At 32.6% G+C, this 27,685-nt stretch overlaps 1 protein-coding gene across 4 annotated transcripts in view; it reads left to right on the forward strand.

Annotated features, from left to right (window-relative positions):
- The window catches only part of Rbp6 (RNA-binding protein 6), a 511,568-nt gene that overhangs the window by 204,358 nt on the left and 279,525 nt on the right, over positions 1-27,685 (forward strand). For all 4 annotated transcript variants that reach the window (XM_068773329.1, XM_068773331.1, XM_068773330.1 and 1 more), the window contains exon 3: positions 16,432-16,513. In XM_068773329.1, coding sequence (XP_068629430.1) covers positions 16,432-16,513 — 82 coding nt within the window. The remainder of the gene's footprint in view (positions 1-16,431; positions 16,514-27,685) is intronic.

Consider the following 27,685-nt stretch of genomic DNA (forward strand, 5'->3'; position numbering starts at 1 on the left):
CATTTGTTTCACTGCTTATTACTCTGTGGTAAATAAAATTATACAGGAAAATCAGTGGTGTCTTTTTAGTTTTTCCTTGACACTTGATTTTTCTCTCTCTAAGAAACTTCCTCGTATCTTAACAAAAAATATGGAATAATAAGCTAAATTGATTAAGGCACTTTCAACTTTTAACGCTTAGCAATCATTAAGATGGTTGGTTTTTATTTATATTGTATAATTTTATGTGTTTGTAAACCTAACAAAAAATAACAGAACGCGATACTTTATTTTTGTATAAAAAATAAATAAACATTCACGTCTTTTAACCTCGATCGGGGTAGACGTAGCAAGTGGTCTCACCTGGAGATTATTAAGTCCCAGACGTGACAAGGGTGAGCCTATAGCTGCAAAACTAAGTATATTTGTTACATGAGATTTTTTTATTATACTTTCAGCATTAAATACCCGGTAAATTTACCTCGTATTAATAAAATAAAGTAGTAACCAATATAACTTATACGAAATTCAATGCAAATAAAATTAAATAAAAACCATATAAAGAAATTAATTTATGCCTGTATTTCTTTTGAATGTTGTCACTTAATAAGCGAAGAGTTGGAACATGAGGAAGTTACGAGTAAATCAAAGATTTAACGTTTCAGTCCAAACCATCTCTGTCACATCGTTGCCTTACATAAAGTCATCTAGGTTTGTAGTGTATCACTTAAATATTATTAACAAATGGTTGTAAATATTATACATTAATTAAGTACATAACAGTAACTTAAAATAACTTAAAGCTTGTTTCAAACAATTCAAATGTATGTCAATTTAAAACCATAAATGTAAAAATAAATGTGTTGTTAAAATAGTTTTGAACTAATGATTCTTATATCATGTTCATTTGATCATCTTCTTAGATTTTAAATAGGAAATAACCTGCCTCCAGCATCTTCCGACGACCATAATATTTTATCTGTCCACCTTGCGGATGGAAATTTTATACTGCGCTTTCGTTCCAAAACTAAAAAAACCCCAGTGATTATCTGTTCTGTTCGCTATTTAGCCTGACCATTGCCACTTCAACTAGCATATCCGCAGGGCTATTTCTGTTGCTTTCGGTTGTCTGCGAATGTCCTCATACCTGTTGAATTTATAGGTTACCCCTCTCTCTCTATAACCTATTTAACGAATGTGAGCTTGCCAGTGAGGTCCTATGTAAGAGACTACGTTTAAGTACACTGTTCAATTCTTCTTTACATTAATATTATTTCATTAATTAAATAAAAAGAAAAAAAAAAACTTTCTGTTTACTATCTACAGTCCGTTTGTAACAAGGGTGCAGTGAATCATTAATGTTCGATCCAGTTACGCTCTGTAAACAATTAAATCGTTCCTAATGCCCCATTGCATTAAAAAAACACCATTTAATAACAAAGTTTCTATTTTAATGGTGAGGCTAGTCGTCAATGACAATTCACAGCATTTAACACGAACTGAATGTAGTAAAAACTCTTATATTTTTATAACAGCGAAGATCTAACATAATGTAACCACATTTGGAGGACTCTGATGTGATCTCGAACTCCTTATAGGAGAGAAAATAACTGAGGACAGCATCGACTCGCTGATAAACAGTGACGAAGACAGACCTACGTTCCTCAAATGTTGCAGATCTATAATTAAGGAAATAAATAATGGGAATAAGGATGAAGATACTACAGGCTGTGTAAGAAATTAAAGATATAGGAGGAAAAGTAAAACACAAATGTGAAATAAATAAAGAGAAAATAAATAAAACTGAAAGTTATATAAATAAGCAAAAATTAAGAACGTGAGGCCCACAAAAGAGGGAGCTATAAAAATACATAACGTAATCGATATAAATGTTGTTATAAACGTTAACATGAACATAGCAATTCCATATTGTTATAACTGCCACCATTTCATTACGAATATCAATTTTAATGTGTTTTCGAAGTGTTACAAAAGACTTTTCTCTTGAAATATACACATTAAAGAATCACAAGACTATCGATATGGACTTCGCGGTAGTCGCTCAATGTAACTACGGTATGACTCTTCTTGGGAACATTCCCTTACAACCTCCACGTTAATGTTAGATATGTTACAAGTGGCCCCGATCTTTTCGAACCTAGTCTTTGCGTTACTCATTGATTTTTCGAAGATTTGGTCGCAATAAGATACTTTAAATGTCATCTTAATTATGTTTTACCCTGAAGTTCCTAAAAAAATCCTTAAGTATTATATACCTGTTTCATATGACACTACATCAATAAATTGTTGTTCTAGCCTCTGAAATGTTGCGATATACAAACAAAAGATTAAATGTTAAAGATAATACGTCACGTATATGTTCTACATAACAACTATAGTGGGTAACATTATAAACAAGCAGAATTTAATATTAGACCACAAAGATACAGTTTATTCACGTCACCAGGTGTACAAAAGACAACCCAACGCTCTAAGTTACCGTATAATACGTATGTAATACGATATTCTGACGCATTACACTTAAGTTTACGACTCCAACTGAGGTGAACTGAGCAAAGCTTACGTTTATGAATCTTTAAGTGTCTTTTAAAATCCATATTGACTCGCGTTTTATAACAGCACAGAGTGCTTAATACGTATCTGTTTTCTTACGTCATTGCTTCTCGATTATTTAATGTTTCTTCGCGTCATGTTGATTCAGCTGATTAAGTGTGGTTATAAATTTATTTTTCCTTGCGATCTTTGTAGAAAAGCCTTGCAGTAGGCATCTATTAGCTGATACCATGATAATGATGGCGATATTTTTTATTTTAATTGTTATCAGTACATAATTACTATAACATAGTAATATATTGATTTTTTATCAGAAGAGTGAATTGGCTATACAGTGTTATTGCGGTATTCTATCAAATGCATCCAAAAATTACGACGTGATTAGGTTTATTTTAAGCACATGTGAAGTCAAGTTTTAAACTAAATTATCAATTTTATTTTAAACAAAAATATTTATTTAAATATACTCGAAACAGTTAAAAGACTTTGTACAAAATAAATTAGAATAACACGTATTTCTCTGTAGTGAATAGTCAAGTCTATTTAAAGCATACTTGGTAGCCACAGACGTTCGCGAATATGTTGAGCTGCGCTGAAATCCCAGTTGTCTTCTTTTTGCTCTTTGTTTGAGCTAGGGCGTGATGACCGGCGGATGCAACAAGTTAAACTCTTTGATATTATGTTAAACTATTATTATGCATACACAGACTAATACGATTGAGTTTATAATTTCATTTATACTTTTCATATAAAACTGAATATTAAAAGCCGGTAAAACATTATAGAAAACGTTATTTATAGACGTGGTTAATTATCGTCCCTATTTTCAAATGTAATTTGTGTAATAATTTATGCTGGGTATTCGGTGTATGCTTCCTACGAACGCTGTCCGTTCCCATTCACTTTCGCGATTGCTAAATGAATGGGTGTCGCAAAATTAGCAACATATCACGTGCCAGCCCATATCTCACGTTGTAGACAGGGACTGCTGTTGACAGAGATCAAGACAATTACCCAGTATCATCTAATAATAAATCAAGCCACAAATTATATCGCCGGTCTGTCATTTGCTCGTGTTATATTTTACAATATATTTTTTGAGTTATTGGTCGATTACAAACGAAAAAACATTCGTATTCCCCTACCATTAATTACCACGTCATTGAAAACTTTCTTCAACTGGATTACCTTGCAAGATTCATACTGCATATATATTTTTTACGGCGAAATAGCCTCAGTAGTGTTTTAAAAAATCATGATGTCAGCAATCTGTAGTCAAATTATTTCGATAAACACTATACAGACAAATATTAAAGTTGAATTCTTTGTAGTTTTACTTGAATTTTTACTATTTTGCTGTCAATATTTAATAACTAAAATAATGATAAAAAATTGAACTTCGCTGATACAATTTCGAAAAAGTAACCAATAATATTAATTGTTACAATAAACATTAATATATTTATACGTTATGATAGCGGTATAATGGAAAATAGTATGTGAAGCACATGTTATGTATAAACAAAGTGCTTAATCAAAGTCATTATGTTCATAATTGTATAGACGAAATAATAAACTGTGTTGTCGACTGTACACACGCTCCCGTGCTGGCGGTTAGAAGATTAGTTGACAATGTCATAAGAAACAAAGTTCCCTCGAAGTTCATCCCGGAGAGAACTTCCGTCGTTGTAAGCCCTTAAATTGAAACTGTATAACATCTGCACTAGTTTTGATAGTTATTGTGAATAAATTACTCGTAATCTATACTAGTCTATTTTATAAGTTTAATCTAGCGATGAACTTTTTTTTTTATTACGTAGATCCCTTTTCATGCAAGTACTATGTGGAAGGCCAGAGATTTTTCTGATTCTGATCATTATACCTATTATTAGCCCGGTAGACGAACATTCAAATAATACCAAGTGGACGGAGTTCTAAAAATTGCATTTCCGATTCGGTTTTCTTTATCACAACAAAATTTTAATATCAAAAAAATGTTTAAACCTGGTTATCGTGTAAATCAGAACACGCAATGAATATTTATATAAAAATTATCAATTCAAAAATTTATTACAACATTATGTTCTTTTTCAGTTATTGTATCAGTATTTCTGGTTAAACGAAGTGATTATAAATTTTGCTACATCAAGTTAAGTTTAAAGCTTTTTATATAATCGGAGACGTCTGTTGTTTCCATATTTGTAGATAAATATTCCTTTAGTAGCAATGTAGTCAGAGTAACTGTTTGCATTCGAACCTATCTTCATAGAAGGCGTCTCGTATAGCACTTACCAAATGAAATAGAAGTTATTTCTTCAGACTTACAGTATATTGTACACATAGTGTTGGTATCACGTTGGCATCTATACTTGATACCCGCTATTAATGTGAATGACTTAGAAGTGATACGTGGTCTCTTACTACGAACTTCATTGTGAAGCTTACAGTAGCTCAACGAACCGTGAGGGGAGCTAAGCTCGGGTTTTCTATATGATATTGAATCAGAAATAATAAAATCCGTAGACAAACTGAAGTAGTCGATGTAGTCCAGAAGAATGACAAGTTGAAGTGGCAGGAACAGATCATCTTGTTAAGGTCATCGGAACGCTCTGGGTGAACGCTCCCAACCTTTTTATGGGGGAGGCGTATTTCCAACATTGGCTATAGCTGTAATGATGTTTAATGTGTAAGGTGTGTTGTATTTTTATTTAAAGACGAACAAACTAGAAGAATAACTGTTTCTGTCTCAAGGCAATGAGTGTAGGTGTGTACGATATCTAATTATAAAATCATCCGTAACATTATAAAGCGAGCCTTTATCAGACGGATTAACCTAAAAAAAAACTGGTATTAAAAATAGTACGCACTAGAGCGACTTCATAAATTCAAATACGTATTTGGATCTATAGCATTGAATTTAACGGAATAAAAACCAACCCGCTTTTATGTTTCCACAATTGTCGTAATGGCATTTGTTTCTCTTACGAAAAATAATAATGACCTCATTTCAAAACAATGTTTGCCTCAGCTTGTTTTTCTCCACAAAATGGAAGTTGACGTGAAGCTAAATTCTTGGGCGAACTTTTGGATGTCGTATGTGTTTTGTTCTTTTCATTGTATATATTTGTTAGGCAGAACTTGAACAATAAAACAATAGATGGCGTAACTGTTTAATGTAACTAATATAATATAATTATTATTTTATGTTTGGCGTAATTTTTTAAACACTATAAATTTAGTCTTACTTTTATGACGAATATTTGTTAATAGTAATCAAATAAACATCAGCAAATGGAAAGTCAGTGTTTCTAATTATTTTATTCGTCTTAACTGACATAAATACACTAAGTGTTTAGGTTTAATAAATTTTATAGCGACTATGACCAATTTCTAACCTCAAATAGCTCATGTTTGAAACAATTTTTTTTTACGTAAGAGTGGTAAGAAGCTTGAGTTTATAAAGAACAATTTTGTAAACCAATAATATATTGTTTACGGAGTTAGTGATATACATAATGCTCAGTGCTAGCTTATACATGAATAGCGCTTTGTTTGTTTGTGTAAATAATATCATAAAATAAATCTAAAAATTACACATGTTCCATTTTTAAAAGTGTGCAAACCCAATTTACGTATATTTTTCAAATCTCTTATAAAATTAACTTTCTTGTATGTTAATGATTTTATAAGAAAACCATCACCCACGAGCGGATTTAACTTATTTGCGAGTAACAGTATTCCATTAATATCTTGTAATAATCATGTATTAAGTTAAAAAAGGTTGTTAAACAAAATTTATTTAAAATCTTATTACAACGAAAAGGATTTTTAAGTTAGGTTATTTAAGGAATAAATTGTACCTAAAACAATGCGCTTGAATTTGTTATGAACTCATCTCAGATGGAGACGCATTTCGAAAGCCCATAGCTTTAAGTTGAATGATGATTATTAGAGAACACAATCCGATTTTGGTCTATCAAATTCGGTTCTTTTAGCGTTTTTATGATATATAGAAGAGGTTACTGTAAACGATCTCAAGCGGATAAAAATATGAATTAATAAACAAATAACTTGTAGTCTATCACTGTAATTACGACATGGGATAAATAACGTTGATTTATACAACAAAAAAACACGAGAAATATATGTAAAGATTACAGTGAAAATATACTTGAATGTAGTTGAAGGTAACAAAACAGTCTATGTATTCAAAGAATCTTTACCTTTGCAACTAAAATATTCACGGATTTTCTAAAATAGAAAAAGGATTGTAAGTTTGGCACGTATATATTCACAATGTGGTTAGAACACAAGATAAGAACAAAGTTAACTAAAACCTCTTGTTGTACCTTTTCGTTGGTTTTTCTTGTGGCATTCTTTTTCCCGACTCTAACCATCGGAGCGTGCTCTGTCCCATATTTACAGTGGCAACTAGGACGACGTGAATTTCCGTATAGATTTTCGTGTATACTGATGTTTTTTAACAGCGTATTTTGTATAGTACTTTATAAAATTTTTAAAAGTTACTATCATATTAAACATTTTGTATTATTAACAAAGGGTTACTTTAAAATGATGAATGTTATTAATTGTAAACATAAATGTTATATTAGAATCGTAATATCACAATAAAAATTAATAAAAACACAATATTAAGAAAGTATAACTTAAGCAGACAGCCGTTGTGGCACAGGTTTTTGGAGTAAAGACCACGGAGCGGCAAGCATAGCGTAGGAGGTCTATCCAAATCATGTACAGACTTTTCAATAACGATGTTAACTGCCGGCCGTACCTCATCGATCTTTTTGGAAATGTTTGGGAAGACATAAAAGTATATTTCCACAAGTGAACGGGCTACGGCATGGTGATGATTATGATGAATTGGTAAAACCTTTAAACAAATACGAATCGACGAGTACGTTAATTAATATGGGAAAGTATATAACAGTTAAAAAGTAATAAAATTTTAAATACGACCTCGATGTACATGTTTGAATCTGTATGTGTCAGTGAGTAATTTATCGCAAACCGTAATATTTTGTGACACTTGACCTCGTAAAAAACAGAGCCTGCTTTAGGGCCGCTGAAATCGCAGGCGAGAACTCTCGAAGCGAGCTCGGCCCGCGGCGCCCATCGAAAGTGGGAAAAACAAGCGATCGGCACTCGACTGAGACGCGACCAATGACACTTCACACGTCGTCGTGATTTTTACAACGTTTCCTCTTTACTCTGTGGCGTTTTTCACTTGCAATCGCTTTGATGTATGTGATGTACTTTCCGGCCGCATTGTTGTTGTAAGTGAAAGCTCGGCTTTAGGAGTCCACCCTTTGTTCTTTGAGGCTCGAGTGAATAAAACGGTGTTAACACTTGACATTTTTATTTTCACAAATCATATTTATTAGGCGTGCGGAGATTTTGTTTTATTTTATTTCATCTTTGTTTGAAGTTTTTTACAATTTTGCAACGGCAAATAGAAATATAAATCATCATGTAACGTAAATACAGTTTTTTTTCACAATACAAAGTAAATATTTTAATACCAGTAAAAAAAAATTAAAATATCTCAGGTGCTTTTATTAATTTTTAAGGATTTGTACCTTTCCTTTTCCTTAACTTTTCTTGATTACACTCATCATCTTCATTTCAACTGTAGGACGTTCACTAATGAATACAGACCTCCCTTATTAATTTCCAAAAGGATCGGCTGGAAGCGATACTTGATATGCTATGTGTACTCAAGTATCGCTATAGAGTATATAGAGAACTTTTGTGAACACAGCTATTCTCTATTCGCTAAACAAAACTGCGCTCTTTCAAACTCACTTTTTAAGCCTCTCTTTTTTAGGCATAAACGTTAGCAAATACATTTAAGTATGCGTTCGCACATTGGTATTATGAGCGCAAGATACAATGTTTTTAATATGATTTGTAAATTTCTTCATTACGTGACTACCTGAGAGTTTTTCTGTTTTATAGTTTAATTTATTAATAATAAAATTTTCAGTGTTTGTTTCTATTTTCTGGTTAATTTTTAGTTACAAAACTAAGTCGTAAATAGCACGTAGGCACGGAACAAACAATTGCAAGTTAACTAGCAAATTATTTCCAATCAATAAAAAAAACAAGATAAATTATTATTTTGGACATGAAGCTTAAGCGAGTATAGTTTATATGAGCATAGTAACTAAATACTATTGCAAATAAAATTAACATTTAAATTAACATTGGACATCACTTTTTTATTTCCTCTTGAAAATGCATAATAGATGTATTGACAAGCGTTTTATTTAACATAATTTATAGTCTAATTTGTTTGATATTATTGATTTGTTGCAGTTATAAGTAACATTAAACAAATATGAAAAAGACGTATAACTTTTTTATGTCATTATTAAAAATTGTCCATTAATACGTTTTCGTGTTACACTGTAGAGGCTATATTAAATAGCAACCTTTCGGAATGGCAAATTAACAAACAATATAATCAAAAGAGCATTAAAAGCGACGCCGCTATTCGGTGTCGATACGTCGGAATCAGCCCAGGCGCGAGTAGTGAACCGAGTGAGAGATTCGCAGATTCGGACGTGTGGCGGTACGTGGCTGGCAGATTGCCAACCGCAATACACATTTAACGGGCCGATTTTATACGCAGGACACAATTTTAAAGTAGTGCATAAACGTTAAAAGTATCATTAAGTTCTTTATTGTTCCTATTTTGTTTTTTACCGTGGTCAGTTTTTAATTCGTTCCCGCGGAATAACGGTAGTCTTTGCGGGGAGCCAATTATTTTATGCAGATACAAGACGAACTGCGGCTGTTGAATGAATATTTTTTTAAGGTTATTATGACATATACGCTCGTGGTATTAATTACTATCAACGGCAGATATTTATCTCGTATTTTATTGAGTCCTTTGTTATATCTATTATTTCCTGTTGGTTAAGAATAGAAATATTTAGACAACCAGCTTCAAAATGTTGCGCGTTGTTCCAAAATTATATTTTAAAGTTCGGAATTACAATAAAAACATAAAAAAAAACAATAGGTTAAGTGTTATCACCTGTAGGATTTCTTGTACGTCATCAGAAATAAACTTTTTTTAGCAGACGCAGAAAAGGAAAAATGGAAAAATTCGAAATATTTAAGTTTACTGCTTTAAATATTACATCAAAAAATTTAGATGTTCGCATTTGATTTCGGTTTTGTTACAAAATAAACCAGAATATTTTCTTAGAGCGACATGAAAAAGTTTGAAAGTTAGGAGAAGATAAACATCAGCCAGATGCTACGGCGAGCGAGTGACGAGTTTAAAAAGTTTAAATTATTTACCTTTCGACGCAGGTACGGAGGACGGATAATTGAAACCTGCGTTAAAATGAAAAATGATATTTTGTGTCAATTTAGTGCAGCCGTCGCAAAACTATTACTGCGGCACATTTTATTTGCTGACAGCGTTGAAAATTTGCGTCAGGCTAAGTGCCAAATTTATAACATTGGACCGTAGTACGAAAGGTTTTTACGCTAATTGGTTCAGTTGGGCAAGGATTGTTAAAGATAAAATATGCGATGCAGACTGTTTTCGTTTACATTTTGATTGAATGCTTCATTATTTCATCATAATTGATTGGGTGACCAAATATTTGTTTCGTTTCAAATTTTGATATTAAAGATTGTTTCACACAACAATACAGTAATGTAGAAAATTATCTTTCGAATTTGTAATTTGATAACTATGTGATGAGAAGAGAAAATTTACAAACAAAGCCTAAATAAAATACAGCAGGTATTGTTACGCAGGCTAGGAACAATTATTTCGAATGAATTCGTCGGTTCAGTTTCCAATTTTATGGTGGTTGAGTAAGTGCCGTAGGTGAAATATATACAAACACGTTTGACCAAATTTTCGACAGTGAAACGAGGAAAGTAATTTATTAAACGAATTGTGGGATATTCTTGTAAACCTTTTAACTATTGTGCGTCTTTATCAGAAAATAAATAAAAAGCATAGCTAACTAATGTATAAGTATATGCAAGCATGTGCAAGTTTTGTTTGCTTTTGTTCCAACATACTGAAAAGACTGAAACTTTTTCTTTCAATTATAATCTACACAAATATTTATGCAATGTTTATTTTTAACTTCCACACTTCAATATTAAATAAAATATTCCAACAAGTTGATCTTTACTCTGCTTTCATAATTTTATAGCGTTGTGCGAGATAGTACGCCAAATAAAACAAAAACCATTTGTACATTGTTTCAATTTTAATAAACTTGCTACACATTTCAATCTTGACCGCACAAAGGCTTTCAGAAATTTAAATTAATTAAATTATCCCAGTGCCAAAATACATTTATAAATTTTCAGTTAGATGGTTTAGAATCGTTTTACCACCGACCACGACAAGTTGTTGCCTACTTTTGCTGAATTCCGTACAAAAGTTAGTAGATTAAAACTGCCAATTAGGGAGCATTTGAAGTCCAAGTTGTTTTAGAATTTCCGTAATTATTCTTGGATGAACAATTACCGAACAGACGAGGATAGATTTTATTTGACATTATTTCATTTCATTACAGCACTGGACTAAAGCTTTGTTGTTTAACCTCTGCATCAATTTGGATAATTAATGTTGCCAGAATAATTTAGTTATATTTTGGTACATAACAAAGCGATTGTGTTATAATTATTTATGAGTGTTAAACATGATTATTGTTAAGTTTGTACTAGATGTTATATGGCGTGTATACAGAAATGATTTTTGATGATAATAGCTTTTTTAACAATTGTGTTTAGTATAAAATTTTGCGGTTAAATATTTGTGTGTAATCACTTTTAAAGAAAATAAGTGATTATATAATTATTTCATTCATCCGTAAGTTTAAATGGAGATTGAGGGTAAGAGTGGATGAAACAGGGAGAGAAAAAAAGAGTCATAAAGAAAGACAAAAGGGACATAAAAAAAAAGATCTGCACAAGAATGCTTCATTCGAATTTCAAATATCTTTAAGTCGGGCGTATAAATTAACATCGAATATATACTATGTTTTATTTCTATTTCTACTATTAAAAAACTAAATAAGTTTGTCATTTTTCTCCCTTAATTCAATGGGAAATTGTCGGTTACTTAGACGATAGTTCGACCCTTAAAGTATATACATGATAATATTATGCACGTTTTAATAACAAGCAATAGATTATTGGTATACTATTATCAGCCGTGCAATGCTTTCTATCAGACATAGGTTCCAGCGATGATTTACAACGAGGCCCTATGCAGATCGGGAGAAGTAATATATTTTGAGGATTTGTGATCAATGTATTTACCGGTTTACAGATGCTTTTTATTCAATTTTATTGAATTCAGTGAATCTATTAATGCCAATTGGTCATGTTGAAGTGGCAGAACAGGTCATAGAATGCACAGAACAGACGCTCGCTGGGCAGTTAAGGTTTTTTTTATGATCCCCGATATTGGAGACCTCTCGTTCCATCCCCTATTTTGTTGGGAACAGGGATTTACATTCTTTATTAAATTTTTCACTTCATTTGTATTATTTTCATACTATTATTCCATTCTTCACAATCTCTATCAAGAATGATAGAGATTCTCCGATCGATTCTTCGAACAGAAGTTCTTCATTCCATAATTCAGTCATTTTTTTTCTTCTGCTGTAATATCCTTTCGTCCATCCTCAATTACTGCAGTTTACTTTTTTATACAATTTATATAAATCACAGCTTTTTTAGTTAATTTTACATTTTATATAATATCACATTTCTCTTATTTTAAATGTTAGTATTTACATATTTAATTTATTTCTATTATAATTAGTTCTAATATATAATTTTGTATTGTACTATTTGTCTTATCATTTGTTTCTATTTATTACTGTTTTAACTAATGTTCTGCAGAAGTTGGAGGAGATTTTACTACTTTCATTCTCTATCAAAATGAAGGCGATAGTGGCCTCCTCTATTCTTTTTCCGATGCGGCATTCGGTTTCGAATTAGGGCTGTTAAGGTTCGGATTGACGAAATTCTTAAGGTCTTAGAAAGATACTAGATGCGGACCGCTTCCAACCGGTCGCATTGTTAATCAATAGGTTAAGCTCATTTCTAGCAGCGGATGTCCTAGAGCTGAAATAATAATGAAAATATATAAGAGACTAAGCATAACTCAATTCGAATGTAATTGTAGAAATAGGCGAAAAATATCCATTTAATTTATAATTTAAGATACTACGTCGAGAGCTTTTGAATAATTAGTTCAATAAGCGAAAGTAATTCTAGTATAACGTGAAACTTGTACGTAGAAGTTACATTACATATACCGTGACATATTCCGCTGTACTGGGAATGGATAAAATACGAAATTCAGTTGCATTTGGTTCAGGTAGAGCTTCCTCCAATTTAATGGTGGTTGAGCATGACAAATGCCGCGTTGCTTCTCGATTCTTTTTCCGCTGATGTTATTAAAATTTGCCGAGAGATTTACGTAATTATTTTAATTTAATTAGCAATAATATATCATTTTATGAGGGATTTGCCGGCGGATTATGCTGATATCCAATAAACCTCTGTTGGGTAATTAATAAGGGATATTAATGACAGCTCAAACGAATAGTGAGTGTTTGGTACACGATGACTTAGCATTTCGCGGATATTTTGAAACAATATTTCAATTTATAATAAATGAAGCCTTTTTTGTAATCATATCAAACAGTTATCAAAAAAAGTTATTTTAATTATTTCGTAGAGTTTTGAAATTACGGAACTTATTATTTGATTGCTGTTTTGACATAGTTTTTTTAAAGAATTCCCGATGAAAACTTTTAACATATTTAAGTGTGAAAGAATCGAGAAACTTGCTTCGAGAAAAGGATTTAAAAGAAATGTAAGAAAATCTTCAATGTCCATCTAAGCGGTTGTAAAGAAACAAAATCTCTGATCTTCCATTCGTTGAGAAGTGCGGTCGAATAATTCAGGTACGTCCACAACTTGTATTTGGCTGAAAATGCTACTCGCCAGCCAAATGCTAATTTTATGGTGGTTGAACAACTGTGCCGGATCTACCCGTACTGTCCTTCGCAGTATTGCCTCGTAAGCGTCACCTAAATAAAATATAAATCCACTAGGATAATTCAATAGCGGTTGTTTAAGACAGCGTTATCGCTAATTACTACGATAGCCGAACGTTACGATAATATCGAGATGTAGACCTAACTGTACGTAAAATCAAACAACAACTTAAAACATTTATTTAAGTGTAATTAAAAGAAAACAAAAAGTATAAAGAGCGATACTTGTATTCTGTATTGGAATAAATGTGCAAAGCTCACATATGGTAGCGGCTGATTAATGGCGAAGTGGACATGCAATCGTTACTTTTCATTACGGTTCCGAAGTGCGGAACCGAAGGCTGAAGCTGCCTGGTCAGATTAGAAAAGTTCTTTTAGAAACAAGTCGAAAATCGACTTTAAAAGCATGGTCCAACATTTGGTTTTAGAAGCGCCTCCACTTTCGAATTGAAAGCAAGTTTAAATTGGAATATATCCCGCAATAAGCCTCTCGTGATTGGTCTGTTTGTTCTTAATTAGTATTAATCGGAATCCCTTTTCGAGTACCTATGAGAGAAAGTTAATGTATTGTGAAATATCACCTTTCGCAATTTTAAACTTTTGTTCATTTAAGGTAAAGTAGGTAAATTTGAAGAGACAAAGGTCTTGTGATGATCTTATATAACTTTACATTAGAGCACATGAATCACGAAAATAAAAAAACTCAAAATGAGACAGCTGGCGATTATTGCCATCATCATTTCAGCCCAAGGACGTTTACTGTTAGACGTGGCCCTTCGTCATAGACTTCTAATAAGAATGGTTGGAAGTGGCTCACTCCCAGATTCAGACGACCTTTTAAAAGTCATATGTCTACTTTATAGGTGGACAGATCTAGTGATTTAGAGCTAGTAGTTTTTTAAAGGCACTTTAAATGTAGTATTTTCTACTTTAAGTATTGCTTCAAAAGAACACCAAAATTTATCGATGCCAATGATTTATTTAATTAGCAAAATAAATGTTTTTGTATCATATTTGTATTTTAGTAAATTATAAAATTAAAGACAAGCAGAGTAAGTAATAGTAAAATTTTTGGTGCTTTCAATGTTTTGAGATACATAATCTTAAGTGTTTTCCCGTTTGAACCGATTATTACACTGGTGTTTTACGACTATGACATTGATTTTACAATCAAAATAAATCAAATTATTTATATGAAAAATATTATTGTGCCGCAAAATAAGGAATTTAGCAATTATGAAAAATGAAAATTGATATCGGACGACACATGTCCGATATTACCACGACCAATACATATGTCGATTCTTATCAAAATTTAAAATGACGTTTTGGCAATACGCCGGGTCAATTTTTATAATTATGTCACGGGTTTTGACATTTGAGACTGCAATCGATTCTATGGTCCATGTACAGTTTATAATAAAGCCTCTCCAAACTTAATACAGTGGTATTGAATCACATGATCGGATTGGTTAATAAGCTGAATTTCTTGAAAATTATGCCCATTACATTTTTGGTTAGCAATAAATACACTATTTAAGTAAGCGCGTGACGTATGGTGCTATGTATCATTAATGTACATATATATTGAACACCAAAGTTCTTATTGAATAAATGTCCATTATTTACCTGTCTTTATAACAATAATATTACCGATTAGTGTCACGTATGTCGCATTGTATATATATAATTATATAACTTTATTACAAATATGAAAAAGAAATCATAGTTTATAAGTTATAATATTATAATAGCATAGACAATTAACACCAATCGTAATACATAAGTAATTTTGACTTTCAAAAAAATATATTACATGGTTTTTCATATTTTACATTGTTGGCTTTACTTTCGACATACTATACTAAACGAACGTCTAAACACAGATACTGATTCTACCGAAGGTGAAGTCGTTTGTACCAGAGAACTTGAGATAACAGAAGTACTTTCTAAAAACTAAAAACACGGGTTTTAACATTACATAACATTATAACACAAAAATTAGGGGTGGAACTCATGCGTTTAAATCGTAAATAGATATATAGTTATGATGTAAATAAATTAATAAACAAATGAGATATTTTATTGAGTATTTTTTTTGAATATGTATAGCTATCTTCAGAAATACTTTCAGTAAACATGACTAACACTTTTATAATGCTTTTTAATCAAAATAATGCGTCAGTTACTGACCGGAAATTATGGAAAATAAGCCTAAAAGCGAGGATGTGATAAATCAGCATATTCATATTTAAAGGGAGACTACCCACCCTATCCATTAGTGAATTCAGCTGTGCGACCGCAAACGTCTCTACCTTAGCAGTTTCTTACACGTATTAACGGTACACGTTTGAGGAGGAGAGTCAATATTAAATGGAGAAAACACGGTATTAAATACTCTCGCATTTTGACGATGCAAATCTCTCTCGAGTTGGCACGATAAACAACCGATGTCGAGCACACGCTCTCAAACATTCTGCTTGACGACTCCTCGAGTCATTTGTAGAGTACTCTCATCGCCTTATTTCATGTCTTGAAAATCGAAGAATCTCGCGTTAAATAAACAAAAGTTTTTATGTAGTTTGAAATGTTATGACAATCTACTTAGTAGAACATTAGTAATGTTTTAATTTAAACACAAATAACAATCATAAATAAATTAGTATAACAAGAGTGTGAAATTTTATAATTATGTTATAAATATTAATCATCATAGAGTTTTAAAATATTTTTCGTTAAAACTAGCCCTATGTAAAATATAGATTATTTAAATGTAAATAATTGTATTTCTCTTTTGCAGAAAGCCTACGAGACTATTTTAACAAATTCGGTGAAATCACAGAAGTTATGGTTATGAAAGATCCCACAACGAGGCGGTCGAGGTAAGTTTAATTTATTTTATACATTTCGACCGGAATTCCGAAAACGTACATCATATTATTAATTTCCATAATTTTCAACCAAATACTTGGTATAAAATATTAATAATATAATACTGTTTGTAAATTATTCTAGAATATAAAAAATAGGTAAATGAATGAACTTGAAAAGACATCTTTCGAGTTTACTTTAATGTACTATAGATGTTATCTGATTCTCTAAGCGTTACTTCTCAGCATTTCATGGATTCACCTACACTGATTCTACCAAATTCTTGCCTTTTCCTGAAGTTCCCGTTCCTAAAATGAAGTGTGTTCGATCTTGACAGGCCTAAGTTCGATTATGAAGAGTTATCGCTGCTACTTCTACCGTATTCATATTCAAAATCACTATGAATTTATTGCTAGTTATTTTGTTAACTAGATCGAATGGAAACCACGAGCAAGTAGTCACGGTGTGGGTAGGCTCGTCACTAGATAGACTGACGACATGGTTATGGACGCAGGAACTCACTGAAAGCGGGCAACGAGAGACCTATACTTTGCAGTGGGTGTCTATCGGCTAATATTATGATAAAATATATTCTTAAGGTCTTATTCATAAAGTCTCATTTTGAGAACAATACAATAGAATAAATAAAAAAGTTAAAAATAGAATAAATATAGGTGCGTTATAACGGTAGTTAAATTATAAAAAAGCTTTTGTTTCGCGTACCCATAAAACCCCCGGACGGGCCTCCGCAGTCGTTTCGCCGAGAGCTGACCAACCCAACTCGCACTAAAACTTATCGGTTTACAAATAAGTTTCATTCTATAGAGCAGCATACTCGTTACAAAATTTGTGGTTACCTTTGAATTGTAAGCATTTAAATGTTGGACTTCAAATTTTAGAACTTAACAATAGAACTCGAAATTATTCCAACTGAATTAAGCGTTTGGACGAGTTGAATGAGAAAGGATTTCAGCGTCCAGTTTATGACTTGCTTAACTCCTTTTACAAGCTTGTTATTTTGATATCAAGTTTTCACACATTGCTAACGTTATTTTCGTCACAATTAAATGACGATTTACGTTCCAGAAAAAAAAATTAAATACAATCGAATTCCGTGTAAGCTTATGCGAGAGTTCTGCGAAACGCAGGCAAGCCTCAAACTCGCTTTTCATCTAGCGTACCCAGCGCAATTTAATGTATGCTAAATATTTATCAGATAATCGATGTCTTGCATATAAGTAATTGGCAAGTAGAAATGTTATTATTTATCAAGGTCATATCGTTCAGAAGTAGATGGTTGCAGGAATCTTTGATCAGAAATCCCATATGTAACCGCTAGGATTGCATACTATAAAATAGATTAAACTTCACCAATAGAATAAATAACTCTCCCCACTTGTTTAAAATTAATTTGTTTTAATTAAAAAGAATGTATTATTTAGTATATTTTTAATAAGAAATTGACAATCTGTTGCTTTTGTTTGAGTACACATATCCTGTGGAAACATTACGTATGTCGACGTTGCAGCTATAACTTTAGTTCTCGTAATTGAAAAATAGTATTCAAGTGATGCAGTCGGAAATATTATGTTATTATATATTTGACAGTGACAAGCTTAATTTATAGCAAAGCAATATCAAGCTTGGTTGAAAACAATTAAACCAAAACAGATTTTCAATCCCCAAACATCTGATCGCAGCCCTTGAGCTATTACAATCACTATCGTACCAAACAACAATCAAGTCGCTGTGTACATAAACTGAGTGGCTTAGCAACTTCCATGACAAGAAATAAGTTGTCAAAGTGTCGAGCTGAAGTTCCTCTGTTAACAGCGTCTTCTGTTAGGTAAATCGTCGGTTTCACAACTCAATATTGCCCCGCGTCCCAGCGTCCCGAAATAATATCCAAAGGAGCGATATTCGAGCAGCTCAACTAAGAATTTGAATGCAATGGGCCATCTATTATGGTGTCGCATTACAATTCAACGTAATTTAAAATATTATTCTGTTTATAGTTACTTGTATATACGAAGATATATATGGTTGCTGTTATTGGAAAATCTTAATAATTAATAGAAATATATTCGTTGTTTTATGACACAAAGAGGTTGAATTATGTAGAAAAGTTTACCCATCATCTTTGCGATAATAACTTGAGACGCTAAGAAACACGTTACGAAGTAGAAAGAAAATGGGAGGGACGGCAATATTTCGTACCATTTTTTTTTCGGTTTTAAATCTTACACGACAGTGTTCCCCGTCCAGGGGAAGCACGAAACTTTTTAGGTCGACACCTTATCGTAACCGTAAATCAAGCGGACATCGGCAAAGGCCGAGATGTACTGGCCCCGGACGGTGTCCCGAAAGTGATAGCAGTTTAAAACTTCCTGTCGTAAACAACAATAGAAAGCGCGTATTTTGCAAAATATCACAACTCATACAAATTTACGATATTTAGTAAAAATATACATATCCATAAATATTTTACCATAGATTTAATACAAGAAAAACAAAAATTGTCCAATATTTAAATAATTGATTATACAGTTAATTTGACCATTGATAAGTTGTTTTAACCTTCCGTTTAGTTTTTGATAGGTTGAGAAACATTATGTCTCCTTAAAGTTTATTGCTCGAAGCCACACTTGTGCAACACTCTTAATTCTTCAAATGAAAGGCCCGTTAGTTTGTTCTCTGCGGATTGTAAGACTTAACTACAGCTTATGTTTGCAAAGTAAATCAATATCGAAAGTCAATGAATCAAGAGTAATATATTCGGGTACATAATAAATGTGCGCTACCTGAAGGCAATATCTGAAAAATTTGCCTGCTCGATATTGCTTACAAGGGAATTTCCTTTCTCCCTAAAATTTAATGCGTCGTTCGCATTTTTATAAAAAGAAGTAGGTAAGTGAAATAATTTGCGGTCGGTGCTTTATTTTCTTTTATTTATTTTAATAGGGGGTCTCCTTTCTTTTGTTTTTTTTTTGTTAAGCTTAAAGGAAATGAGGGCTGTTTGCTGAAAAGTACGTGTTAAAGTCGTATATTGTTATTATTAATGTCGAAGTTCCTTTTACAGGGAAAAGAAGAAAAGTCGGAATCGCTACGGGTGCCAAAATGGATGTAGCTTTTAATGAATTTAAAGATTTGAAATATCGTTTTCTTGCCTCGGAAAACACAGATTTCGTAGGCAGTTAACGTTTTGCTGTGACTTTTGTTCTTTAAATATTTCGTTCTTTAGCAAATATATCACCATTATTTAGACAAAGATTTAAAAAAAAATATTTGCAGATGTGTAGATATAGCAAATCTTTATTTTTAATTTTAGCTGTACTAACTTTTTGAATATTGTTCGGCTTTCATATATATGAGATATGTAGTGTTCATTCATGTTAGATTATTTGTAACTTAGCGTTACAGATATATAGCCGTTTCAATGGAAGTTTATATCATCGCCGGGGCTTACACCGGCTTTCACAGAGCGCGTCTCCATTCACGCTCGTTTCATTCGTTTCGCTTTCCACTAAAAATCTAAAATCAATAAAGGATCACGGCGTAAATGCAAAGATTACTGGGTTCGCTTTTCGCGCAGCATGAAAAATGTTCGCCCCATTACACGAGCCGTCCGAAATAAAACCGCGAATCACTATGAGACTGTAAGTAGCACCATAAAAGGAGGATCCTTCCTCGAAATCGCTTCGGCAAACACCTACAGAGGAATGGAGTGCTGTTAAATGAGAGGGATTGCGAATCCCCCTCCCCTGCTCCCCTAGTGCAGACGCCACCTCCTTCGTTCGCGACGTCGTATCTTAACAGATTCGCAAGTGGCTAAGGTATTTAATCGTTCACGAGTGTACGAATCATTAGGCAGTAGTTGAATACGATTTACATTTTATTCTTCATTATTTTGTTCCGTTAAAAATGTTAATTCTTGAATAACTCTGTACAGTTCATAAAGGACTATGTACCAATTTAAGACATTCATAAAGTCGAAAATGTTGGACGTTAGCCGTTCTCAGATGATCTTATTAGAAATCTAGGTCTAGGAGATCTATATCCAGCAGTCTGTGTCTTATGGCTGAAATATTCATCACGATGGTACAGATATCGTTAATGTATTCTTATATGAACGCTCTAATAAAGTGTTTCCCAATGTGGGGCCCACGCCCTATAAAGGGACAATTTGATTATTAAGGGGGTTTTAATTTGAGAATGGACATGAGTTTAACCTATTCGCTTTAAGGCATAAAAAATTAAAGGCTGGTTGGTTTCATGGTTCAAAAAAGGACGGGAAACAATTCTCTAATTCAACATACAATTGTTCGTTGTCTTCGACTCAGCCATAGACCGCCCCCATATATTTCCAATAGCACTGATTTAAATCGATCTCCAGTTTATTGTAAAATTTAATATAGCCTCTTATTTTTGTACGGTAATCAGATAAATAAATAAAAAAACCTGCCTGAATTTTTCTACTCTTCTCAGGTCCACATTGGGAACTTCCTTATTTATGAGTTGAATGATACCATTATAGTGGTGCTCAATGCGTTTCTTGTCTTAATCACATTGTACTCTACTGGCATTATTCTCGAGACGTATACATGTGATCACTGGTCCTTTTCCTTCTTTTTAGCCGCTGAACGCCGACTACAAAGCATAGGCTTCACCTAAAGGTTGCTACATTAATCCATCTTGCGCTGCTTGCATCCAGTGACTTCCCACAACCTTAACTATATGGTCGGATCTAGCGGAAGGACAACCCACGCTGCGTCGACCGGCTTGAGGTCGCCATTCGAGAACCTTTCGGCCCCAAAAGGTTCATAGTGGATAAAATATAAATTAATAATTACTTTTACTAATACTTTTTCGTATTGAAAATGGGAACACTTAGAAATAGATAGAAGAAATCTCTATTTTACATATACACATCATAAACTAAGGATTTCTTAAACAAATGTGCTTTATTTTATATTTATTAATAAACTGTTTACAAAGGATATAATAAGTTGATATATAAAATAATGTTTGATAAAGAACCAAATATCTAAGTTTTAATATGGTTCTCCCGGAATATATACACATAGAAATTTAATAACGAATAACTAAGTTTGTACAAAATTATTCTACTTTATTAATATAGATAATAAAACAAGTGTTGCAGCTGTTGTTTTTATAATCTGTTTATTCTGTGTTTATTTTTTTTATTCTTAATTAAAATTATTAAATGTAACGGATACCTTTTAGTCTATATAATTATCAGCATATTTCAGCCCCCGATCGCTGCAAATCTCTCATCAGTCCGGCTAACGTAATAACTACGTCGTGGTTCAGTGCCGAATTATTCTGACTGATTGCACAGTTGTATTGCAACTAAAATAGGGCTGCGGGTGTTATATTCTTCCTACGTAAATTTATTGTATTAATCTTTGAGTAAGAAAAATAAGGTATTTTATATTTTATGATATATTAATAATAAAATGTACTAATACGAAAAATTTAAATACAATTACATTATATATCAATTATTATAGATCGTTTGATTGCCTTTCTATAATTTTAAAGTGATAGTGATTCAGAAGTATGTGATCATTGTGAAAATGTGAAATATGCAAATAAATAAAAAAACCAGTGACGTTGACTTTATGTTATGTAAAATTTTATTTCGTTTCAGCCAGATACATAGAATCAAGTCTCAAAAATCACCTTATAACGTTGTCACACAATAAACCTGAGAAATTTATTTTACTCAAAAATAGCTAAAGATTCGTACTAAAGTATAATGAATTCTTAGTGATGTCATTGGTTGGGAATAAACTGTATCACATCACACGGTAGAGGACAGAGATTTGCGATTGTAGGTGACGGGTTCGATTCCAGGGATAAAATATTATTATTCACACTTTGAACATTACTCGTATACATAGTTACTGCTCACAAACAAGTTTCCTGAGGATACACGGCGTCTTCTGTAACCATAATACAATACTGCGATGGCAAACCCGCCTGCCAAGCGTGGCGATTATGGTATATTTCTCATAGATATATTTGGGAGATGCATAAGCATTGCAATGGGCGTCTACGAGTTGAAACATTGCGTTAAAATATTCGTGAAAGTAATTATCAAAGAAAAACATGTTCGAGTTTGTCGCTAGGTCTTCTCAGATCAGGGCATGTTTGAAAACCTCAAATTTTGATATGGCTTAAGGTTGGTCTAAAGAAAAAGACAAGATGAATGGAAGAAAAAAAATGGAGTACGTTTCTAGCGAACTGTTTACCTTTATTACCTACGTTAAAGCGAGCGTATTAAACTTCTCAGAATATAATTAGTGATAGATAGAACATTTTAATAGTTACTAAATTTCGTGCGCGGTAACGTTCATTACTAGTTCGATAATCGGTTGGAAGTGTGCGATGCATAATCAAGTAGTTGAGTCGGCGGGCCGTTGGGAGGGCTGTGGATGTAGAGGGGTGAGGGGTGAGGGGTTAGTCGTAAAACTATTACGGCAACGTTCTGCGGAGCACTACGTCGGCTTCATTAATCGGCCATCGTATGAAGCTATCCTGCGTTATTATGATATGACGATAGGCCGGCGCATCCAGGCTATCGCGCTTACAACTTCGGATCGTTTCGGAGATAATTCGATACCGGTGTGACGTCTTAGATTGTTCAATCATTTAACAGCTACGGTGCATACAAACCTTCGGTTAATATGATATCTAGTAGGCGCATTTTTATATTATTTTAATTTATAGATTAAAACAGATATTGCACATATAAAATATATTCGTCTATCGCATCAGATAAAGAATAAATTAAAAAATGCTGATTAATTGAGTAATGGTCTTATTAAGAAACTAATTTAATAAAAAAATATTTTCTTTCAATTTCATACACAAGTCTTGAAACTTTATTAAGTATGCGTTTAATTATAAATAGATTTGCAATACAACTTTTTTTATTTTGATTAAAGGGGTTTTAATTTAGTTCATGTTAACAGATTTTGAAATGATAAAACTGCTTAAGAATGTCATAGCTTTAGACATCAACTATGAAAGTTTGGCGAGTGTAGTGTTATGCACATATTTTTGTATTTTATGATAAATAAATAAAAAAATATAGGAATCTTTGTAAAAGTAATTACCCTCATATATTCATATTTAAGATGTTAGATTGGGGAGCTCAAATTGATCTTATTTATATCAAATTTGGCTAGTAGTTTAGTAAAGCGATTCGAAATAGAAAACAATGTTAATAAATTGTTATTACTTATCTAAATGTATGTAATTTAGCAATGGTAGCTCAAAGGCATAGGACTGAAACCGGTAGTCGTAAGTCACGGGTTCGATTATCGAGATACTATCTGAAATAACACATTTTTGCATTAATTACATGGAAATTGTTGCTACTACTCATGAATAAGTTTCCAGCAGATAGCTAGCAACGTCTTCTGCATACTAAAATACCACACTACGATCAACAACACGCCTGCTAAGCGTGGCGATTATTGTAAATCCCCCATATATCTTTGGGGCTGGCCTATGTTTTGCAGTGGGCGTCTATGGTCTGAAAAAATTTAAAAGCCTAATTTAAACTTTATGATAAAAAAACTATTATAAGTGTCACGAAAAGGTTTAATTTTCAAATTCCAACAGAATTTCAAATAATTTTATTAGTGCATTTACCGAATTGGACTCAAATGTACTTAATTACTCCCAAAACCTTCGCTATAAATATAAGACGCAAATACGCCGTGAATCCTGTAGGTTGAGTCGCAGTAATTGTTTCTGCCGATACGATATATACATGAAAACTCTGTTAAGCCTTATTACATGAGAAGATTAACTAAGATATAACGTCTGTTAATGAGTTTCATAATTATTTTCTGCTAAATTGCCAATAACTGCTTTACCTGCTCGCGGCGCATCCATCTAATTATGTCCGGGCGTCTGACGACGCCATTTTCAGTTCTATCCTGGCTGTTAATTGAAACGACAGTTACTGCAACATAATGATTTACATAAGCTAATTAGAAACGATAAATAAAATTTCTTTCCTCTGCAGTGTTGACGATTAAATAGAAACTAATATTTGACTAATGTAATTATACTATTTTTTTTTTGCTTATTGATTAAATTACCAACGTTTTCTACTTATTAAGCAACCATTACACTAATATGTCATATATTTCACATTCTCACATTTTATATTATTTTCTCGTGTTTTGATGAAGAAAAACGACTAAAAAACGGAATTTTAATTCCTTTTTTTCTCGTTTTCAGTTAGGTTAGGTTTAAAAATGTTAAGAAATTAATAAAGAATCTACCATATTGTAACGCTTGTTATTGGATGATAAATCGTTGTTTTATTTATAAAGAGTTTGTAGTTCAAATATTTACATATTTCAGAATTTTTAAAAACCCAACTTTTACCACGCCGCTTTACAAAACTTCTATTTTAATCTAGGAATTCAATTTTATTGATTTTATTCTCTGTTCTTTGATAACTGACGGGGTTTTTCATCTTATAATACATGAGACGCCACGAATCAAACATGGATACGTTAAATTTAGAAAGGTATATGTTGATAAAAACTATATATACTTAGTAAATAAGTTTTAAATTGTGAGCTATATAATTCAAAACGTTGGAAGAAACTTTATTCGTAGTAATGGAAAGATTGGACTGCATACTATCAAAGCAATCTTCATGAGTGCTAAAGTTGTTAGAGCGATCAGTGTGAGCGGTCGGCCTTACAGCGCTAGTTAAACGTCACTACAGCTATCCGAATTAAGTCAGTGGTACACTAGTTGTGCTATTGCTTTCAGTCCGTGTTCGCTCTACAAATCTATGCAACGTAGAGACTAAAACATGAACTGTAATTTAGAGAAATATATTTACTTCTACCTTTTGGTATAGAGCAGGTGATAATTTATGATGATCATCAGATCGGAGCAGTGTAGCTCAGTGGCAGAGGAGTGAGACTTGTGATTCTAGGTAGCGTATTGGATTTACGGGTTAGAGTGTTGTATATAATTCACACTTTATGCATTTTTATACAGGGTTGCCACATAAACAAATTACTGGAGGATAGGCAGCAATATTCTCTGCGTGCCCAAACACCACACTGTGATCGCCAACTCGCCTGCCAAGCGTGGCGATCATGATATTACTCCCATAAATATCTTTGGAGGAGGCCTATGCCTTGTAATAGGTGTTAGCTTTGAAACGACTATTAAATATGTATATATTACTTTCTCTGTATTTTTCATAAATTTTAAGACTATTCATGGTTTAATATAGTCGATAATTAAAGTTAATTATCGAAAATATCATTGTTACAGCTGTAAGTCATCAACTGTTGGACATATAGGATATGTGTATATACATGTTGGATATATATAGGACCTTAACGAGGTTGTCCACTATGCGGATAGAAGTCTTACTACGAGTACATTATTCATTGATACTGCGACTTTCATTACATACATAATATAACAAAGGACAAACGCAGCTACGACTATCTTGTAGTCTTTTGTGTCCTTATCTTGCTAAGGTAGAACTAAGTGTATTTATGTATTTTCTTTTAATGATTTACCATGTTGGTAGGACACATAGGTTTTAATTACTGGTAATTATTGCATTAGACTCGCCGGCATGTATCGCAGATATCTATTTCTGTCGATACATAGTGTTTAATAAATATTAATATTTTCTTTACCCGTCATTTCAGTACCTGTGTGTTACTCAGAATCCTCGTCTGTAAACTTTAATTAAAAATGAGGTAAAAATAAAACGATATTTACTAACAATAAAGTAAAGTAAGTTAAATAGGAAAACAGTAAAATATTTATGTATCTGTGAGTGTTTAAATCGAATGGTAAAAGAGAGAATATATATTAATCTTGATAACATAGTTGTTAAATCGATTTGAGGATAGTTGTAAGTCTATACATAGGGATAGCAGTGGCAATGTACGCGAGAGTTTATGGTCGCGTAGAGCCGAACCAGATTGGGTCGGTCTAACAAGACCACTCGTGTACTGTGTTGCATTCGCTACAGTTCGCCACTCACTCTTATAGCCTATTTGGTTAAATTTACCAGCGAATCTCGTGCAGAAAGTGGATCGTAAGCGTACATACATAGTACCGATCCCGTAACATAACCATTGCCTATCGTTTCCACTCGACATGTGTGAGTTGTTATCCTATGTATACAAAACTATAAATATAGTCACATACAGACTTAATTAAAGGTAGTAAGAATAAAATAAAGAAAAATAAGATCTATAAGCAAAATCTTACGAATGACTTCACTGCGTAGTTTCAAAGAAACTTTTCGTATAATGCTTATTCTTGCCTTATTGTTAGAGAACAATCATTTGAAGTTACGTAGTGAGTTTACGGCTCGCAGTATAAGAAAAGGTAAATGAAATCTGAAATAAAACGCCTTGCGAAAGGTCACAGGAGAAAAAGTACAATGGTGTAAATTTTTTGCGTTACATAAGTAAACTGGTTACTTTTTTTATTTTATAATCTAAAATATGTATGTGTTTAAATATATCAATTATTCAAAATTCTCAACGTGTATCTTTATGCGGACATATCAATTTAATATAGAGACCAGAAACTTCGTAAGACATGTATGAAATATTAAAACACTGGAAGCAATAGAAAAGTTTTATCGAGACTTGAAGAAGTTATGCGATAGCCGTGTGCGTGCATTCCCAGCAAGAACTCGATCAGATGGCTTATATAATACAGACATGCCGTTAGCGACGTGCCAAGGATTAAGCGTTGCAATTCTGGGCACAAACAAATAGACACCATTACATATCAGCGAGTGACTGATTTTCGTGTCAACGGAAACTAAATCGTTTCCAACAGACCAATGACTTTCATTATATTATAACTAAGACCTATCTTTGTGTTCCAGAATAGTCCATCATGCGAAAATAGCGAAATATTATTCTGAAATGAAGCAGTGTAGAATAATCTTGTTGAGTGTTTCGAATGTATATTGCCTGATTTAAGATTATGTGAAAAGAGTAGACAAATAAGAAATTGAACCGAATCCAAAAGTGGTTAGTAATGATCCTATAAAAGAACTATTTCGAGACGCGTAAAAAAAACGGTCGGTGTTAAAAAGAAATGGCGATGTCAAGTACATTCAATATGTATGTGCG

This window comes from Battus philenor, unplaced genomic scaffold, assembly GCF_028537555.1.
Source record: "Battus philenor isolate CCGP_79_NKW_IND1 unplaced genomic scaffold, ilBatPhil1.0.hap1 SCAF_6, whole genome shotgun sequence".
NCBI classification, from domain to species: Eukaryota; Metazoa; Arthropoda; class Insecta; order Lepidoptera; family Papilionidae; genus Battus; species Battus philenor.